Raw genomic sequence first — 6,183 nt, forward strand, 5'->3', positions numbered from 1 at the left:
TTGCCCACTGCTAAGATGGCAGGCCGGAAACCATTGTAGGTGTGGGAACCCGCCTCTAGAGGAAGTGAACCCCCCCAAACGGAAGTGAAAAAGGGGGAACGCGTCTCTCGGTGCGCTGGTCCGGTACTTCCTTTGTCTCTCCCTCCTCTGTTTCCCCCTCCTCTCTCGCCAGGCCTCTACGCGGACGGGTTCGTGCCGGGCCGGACTTCGGCTATGGCAAACCGGACAGTGAAGGACGCGCACAGCATCCACGGCACTAACCCTCAATACCTGGTGGAGAAAATCATCCGCACTCGCATCTATGAATCCAAGTATTGGAAGGAGGAGTGCTTCGGCCTCACAGGTGAGGCCTAGGGCGTCTGGGTACCTGGGGGTGGAAGAGGAGGGGCTCACTCCGTGGGGGGAAGCTGGGGAATAACAGCCACTTTGGTGGGGCACTTTGGAAACTACACACCGGGGGAGAGGCGGGTGAAACGAGGGCACAAAAGCTGTACAACCACGCTGTGTATTTCATAAGTGGCTACATTTGTATGCCACCCCTTCATCCAGGGCCAGAAGATGCTGGACTAACCAGTGTTATAAGTTAGTTTCCTTTATATCGCCTATCAGTGCTTTTTTCCCTAAAAATAAAAATGTGTAGGGGTACTCTCATTTTCCTACTCATATTGAAATACTGCCTGCGCCTCAATGAGGCAAACTTAGATTCACAAAATGTTTAGGGGCAGGCGTACCCACCGGAAAAAAGCAGCCACCTATTAATATTTTTAATCGGGTGATTGAACCACTTGAGGTAATACCTGAAGTATCAAAAGCTTGGGCAGTCATTTGAACGCTTATTAAGAATCCAAATCCTATGCATGTTTAAAGTTCCATCACCGTCATAGTATTTTCTGGTAGCAAATTCTCTAGTAACAGTAAACCTTCCTAGTTGACTAAAAATTCCAGCTTAAACATGAGCAACTTCCAGCTTAAACATGAGCAATGGGTCTTGCTCTAACTTCAGAATCTGAGTGCCTTTTCATATCATTCCTTTCATAGCTGAACTGGTGGTGGATAAAGCCATGGAACTGAGATACACTGGTGGAGTTTATGGAGGAAATATCAAGCCTACACCATTCTTGTGCTTGACTTTGAAGATGCTGCAGATACAGCCTGAAAAGGATATCATTGTTGAATTTATAAAGAATGAAGATTTCAAGTAAGAGAAAATAGCTAGAGAAGTAGTCTAGAGTTGTGGTTTCCAATTATTAGCAAAAGCCTTTCTTGGTGTTCAGATTCACATTAGTCAGCTCTCATCTCTACATCTACTAATTTTTAAGTCATTACCCTTACTGTGCAACTTTCTTTAGTCAGGACTCACAGAAGGATTCTTCTATGATACAAATGTTTTGCCTGTTTGGAGGTAATCTTGTTGCCATTGTACCTTTCTAATTCTTCCTGCACCTAGAATCTGCTATGTGGTACATGAAGGTTACATTAATGAAAATTTTGGGGTATAGTTTCAAATTCTGAGCTGAGAGCATGTATTCCAATGACTTTATCTGGAAGAATAATAATTCTAAATTGCTATTTTTGTGTCTGCTAATTTTTAGGTATGTAAGATTGCTGGGTGCATTGTACATGAGACTGACTGGCACTGCTACAGATTGCTACAAATACCTAGAACCTTTGTACAATGATTATCGAAAAATAAAAAGCCAAAATAGAAATGGGGGTAAGTGGCTCAGTTTTATAATTTACCTGATCAGCTCCTGCCCATCCACAAAGAAGTCATTAAGTTGGGTGGTATTTAATCAATTTTACCAATGTAGATAGCATTTGTGGAATATGCTGTGTAGGAATCTTGATGTTATAGTCTTAATTGACACTTATTAAATTATTTGCTTTGTAAGGAACTATTGCTTTTGTGACCAAGAAGCACAGTATCCACAAAATATTAACTGCAATATTTCTACTCCTTTTATACTGTGGTTTTTATTTGGAAAATAGGACTAAATTGTTCAATGTTTATTTGATCTTCAGCCATACCCATTTTAATTTTTTTATTGTAGATATTGTAGTGATGTTCTCTAAAATATTTTTTTCCAGAGTTTGAACTAATGCACGTGGATGAGTTTATTGATCAACTGCTCCATGATGAGCGAGTTTGTGATGTCATTTTACCTAGACTACAGGTGTGTAATGGCTTGTAACATGCTAATAATAAAAATATGAATCAAACCTAAAATACTACACATCAGAATATAATGGTTGGAGGGGGCAACCCAAGTCTAAATTTGGAAAAACAAGACATTTGTGATTCAACCCTATGTCCTCCAAATGTGTATTGCTTCCATTGAGAAATGGTGGTGGTGGTGGTTGTTGTTAGAAACGATTCAAGAGGAGTAGGTGACAGCAAAGGTTGCAAGGTTTTTAGCTGGAGCAGTCAGAATAAGATCCACTATTTGACCATTGATTCAAAACCCTAAAATGCATTTTATATAATTGACTTTTTATTTCTATTCTTTGTATATCGTATTGTTAGTTTTATTGCTATGGCCAATGGCTGACACAAATTAAGATTTTTTTCATTCATTATTAGAAACGATATGTCCTAGAAGAGGCTGAACAACTGGAACCACGAATTAGCGCTTTGGAAGAAGACATGGATGATGTGGAGTCCAGCGAGGAGGAGGAAGAGGAGGACGAAAAGGTTGAACATTTGTGTAGCTCCCCTGAGGGCCTCTTCTATAACAAGAGTACTGACATATTGACTTTACACAGTGCAATAAAGCATTTCTTATATGGTGCTCATATTGCTAAAGAGCTTTAGAACTGGCTTTAGCTATTGTTATTTTATTCTTAATTGTTCAGTTCTGACGTTCTACAAAAGGAAGATCAGAAGACTGTCCAAGCTTTACTTTATTCCTAGAACTTTTTTTTAAAGCATTGAGTCCTTTGTGCTTCTTTAAAATCTTTTTTAAAGTTCATTTTAGAGATGTTGCATTGAACATAAGGGTTTTTTTTCCAGAATGCTTTGCTTGCAATATTTTCAGATGGAGCGAGTTCCCTCACCTGATCACAGGAGAAGAGGCTACAGGGATCTAGACAAACCCCGCAGATCTCCAACTCTGCGTTACAGAAGAAGCCGAAGCAGATCTCCTAGAAGGTAACATATTTGGAGCCGGCAAAATACTTTTAACCAACTTAATGCTGTACCTAAAACTATTGTCAGACTAACATTTCTTTTCCCCCCTTCCGTTAGGCGAAGCCGATCCCCAAAGAGGAGAAGGTAGGAGACTTACTAAATTATCAAGCTGATTTTTTAAAAAAATAATTGTGTGAACTTTATACTAATAACCTGTGTCCCTATAGTCCATCACCACGTCGGGAAAGGCATCGCAGCAAGAGCCCAAGGCGACACCGAAGTAGATCTAGGGAAAGACGCCACAGATCAAGATCTAAATCTCCAGGTAATTTTATTTTGGGGAGAGGGAGTTGTAGGTAGCTTTTTGGCATCTGTTAATTTACTTTCCCATTTCTACCAGTATTGGGGGGGGGCAATCTGTTTATAATATGATGGCTTGGATCCTCAGTTCCAGCTCTGTTCATGGAAGTGAAATTATTCCTTTCCATTGTTGCCCTTGGTGCCACATGCGACATTATTCTGGAGCACCCTTGAGCAGAGTTTTACTCACGGAAACTAGGATTCAAGCCCCTAACGAAGTTAAAATTGATTGAATCCCCTATTACCGCTCTGCTTTACTTGATGTTACATTCAGGAGGAATCTTCTGTAGAGAACGAAATCAAAGTAAAGATTTTGTATCTTGTCTCAGCAGGGCATCATCGTAGCCATAGACATCGAAGTCATTCCAAGTCCCCAGAAAGGTACATCGTTCATATTACTTTAAAATGATATTATTATAAGAGGTCTTGCTTACAGATTTCTTGCTAGATTTTGTTATCCGCCAACAACTTTTTTGTATCATCTATGAATTCAAGATAGATTGTATGTATCTTGGAAAGATATTTTTAGGACTCTTGTGATTATCATAATCACTGTATTAATATCCAGAGGTGAATTTATCACTACATGTTCAATTTATTTCTTCCTGAGTATCAACTGAACAGTGAGTTGCTTTTGTTCTTCTTTCAGATCTAAAAAGAGCCATAAGAAGAGTCGTCGGGGAAATGAATGAACCTAGAGAGTTCAAGAATCTGAGCCACCACTTCTTTTCTTGTAGATATCAGGCATCAGAATGGGTAGAAGCTGCTGTGACAGCTAATCATTTTTGTATTCACAACGTTTTCTTTGACAACATAATATTCTTTGTTTAACTTGAGGGGACATTCATTCAGTGTATGTTCATGTTTTTTCCCTAAAAGAAGTGTTGTGTAAAAAATTCTTTTGACAGCCCGTACTTGCTTAAAACTATATAAGAGCAAGGCACAATGAATTGTTTAAATTCATTGTGAAACCTATTATGAAAGTCTTGCTTTTGGAGTATTTGTATAACAATTTTTATGTAACTCATAATTTTATCAGCTAACAAGCTGTTCAAAAATGTACATAATTCTGTAGAGAATTACTTCAGGTGTGGGGCAAGCAGGAAAGTACTATTGTAACTTCTTTATTAAAATCTTTGATAAACAAGCTGCAGAACAAATGTGCTATGAAACTAATTATTATTCAAGGATACTTCAACAAGTACTGATGAGCTTAATTTTCAAAAGGTTGGAATGCAGTGTTGTGATTTAAGATACTTGCACCTTTTTTCTCCCAATAGTGTAACCTTGTATGTCTAGACACCACCTCTGGGCAATCTTCCCCCATCCCCTAACCAAGAATTAAATGGCACAATAGAGGGGTTAACCCAGAGGTGGCGTGAAAGGGGGCAAAGCAGCCATAATAGTGTGAAAACAGTGTCTATGAATTCCATGAGCCTTTGCAAGTGCAATCCCAGGAGCCTCTGCACTGATCCTTGAGGCCGGTGACCAGTTGGAGTTTGAGCAAGGAGGTTTGGAACAAGTGATTGTGGTGTTTGCAGGTTTTTCAATTGTGTTCCCAATATATGCGATTTCACTTAAATGCTCAGTGCTCTGGAACATAACCCTCACGTAAATGGGGAGTGTCCGAACACTTTTTTTTTTTGTTGGGGACCATGTTCCTTTGGGCACAGATGCTGGGCAAGGAATGACTAGTACAGTGGTGCCCCGCAAGACGAACGCCTCGCAAGACGAAAAACCCGCTAGACGAAAGGGTTTTCCGTTTTGGAGGCGCTTCGCAAAACGAATTTCCCTATGGGCTTGCTTCGCAAGAAGAAAGCCCATAGGGAAATCTCCGGGGACCTCTTTTAAATGCTAGCGGTGGGGAGCAAAGCCTTTCCCCCCCCTCCGGCCTTCAGAAGAGGTCCAGGAAGGCCGGCGGGGGCCGAAAGGCTTTGCTCCCCACCGCCAGCATTTTAAAAGCAGTCCGGGATAGCAGGGAAGCGCTTCCCGCTATCCCGGATGGCTTTTGAAGGCAGGCGGCGGGGGTGGGGGAGCAAAGACTTTCGCCCCCCACCGGCCTTCAGAAGAGGTCCTGGACCTCTTTTGAAGGCCGGTGGGGGGCGAAAGTCTTTGTCCCCCCTGCCTGCCTTCCCGGGGGCTTTTAAATCGCCCCGGGACAGCGGATAATTCCTCCACTGTCCCGGGGCGATTTTAAAATGCTGACGGGCAGCAGCGCTGCCGCCCGCCAGCATTTTAAGATCACCCCAGACAGCGGAGACTTCTCCGCTCCTGGGGCGATTTTAAAATGCTGGTGGGCGGCAGCGAAGGCTTCGCGGGCAGCAGCGCTGCCGCCCGCCAGCATTTTAAAATCGCCCCAGGAGCGGAGAAGTCTCCGCTGTCTGGGGTGATCTTAAAATGCTGGTGGGCGGCAGCGCTGCTGCCCGCGAAGCCTTCGCTGCCGCCCACCAGCATTTTAAAAACCCCGGGATAGCGGAGGACTTCTCCGCTGTCTGGGGTGATCTTAAAATGCTGGCGGGCGGCAGCGCTGCTGCCCGTCAGCATTTTAAAATCGCCCCGGGAAGTCTCCGCTGTCCCAGGGGCTTTTAAAATGCTGGGGGACGGCAGCGAACGCTTCGCTGCCGCCCGCCAGCATTTTAAGACCGCTCCGGGGCAGCGGAGAAGTCTCCGCTGTCCCGGGAAGGCAGGCGGGGGGG

The 6,183-nt window shown here is 43.0% G+C and overlaps 1 protein-coding gene across 2 annotated transcripts; it reads left to right on the forward strand.

Moving 5' to 3' along the window:
* Positions 1 to 79: 79 nt before the first annotated feature.
* On the forward strand, positions 80 to 4,647 carry PRPF38A (pre-mRNA processing factor 38A). Of its 2 annotated transcripts, none has more exons than XM_083742598.1 (10): positions 80 to 343; positions 1,039 to 1,198; positions 1,593 to 1,714; positions 2,089 to 2,174; positions 2,582 to 2,692; positions 3,036 to 3,148; positions 3,245 to 3,271; positions 3,355 to 3,452; positions 3,817 to 3,868; positions 4,137 to 4,647. In XM_083742598.1, the coding sequence occupies exons 1-10, from the start codon at positions 214 to 216 to the stop codon at positions 4,177 to 4,179; spliced, it is 942 nt and encodes a 313-aa protein (XP_083598724.1). In that variant the 5' UTR covers positions 80 to 213; the 3' UTR covers positions 4,180 to 4,647. The 2 variants fall into 2 exon arrangements, with proteins under 2 accessions (XP_083598724.1, XP_083598725.1); XM_083742599.1 differs by having other exon boundaries at positions 3,820 to 3,868.
* Positions 4,648 to 6,183: the final 1,536 nt, after the last annotated feature.

Source organism: Podarcis gaigeae (assembly GCF_964106915.1).
Source record: "Podarcis gaigeae genome assembly, chromosome: 6".
Taxonomy (NCBI): domain Eukaryota; kingdom Metazoa; phylum Chordata; class Lepidosauria; order Squamata; family Lacertidae; genus Podarcis; species Podarcis gaigeae.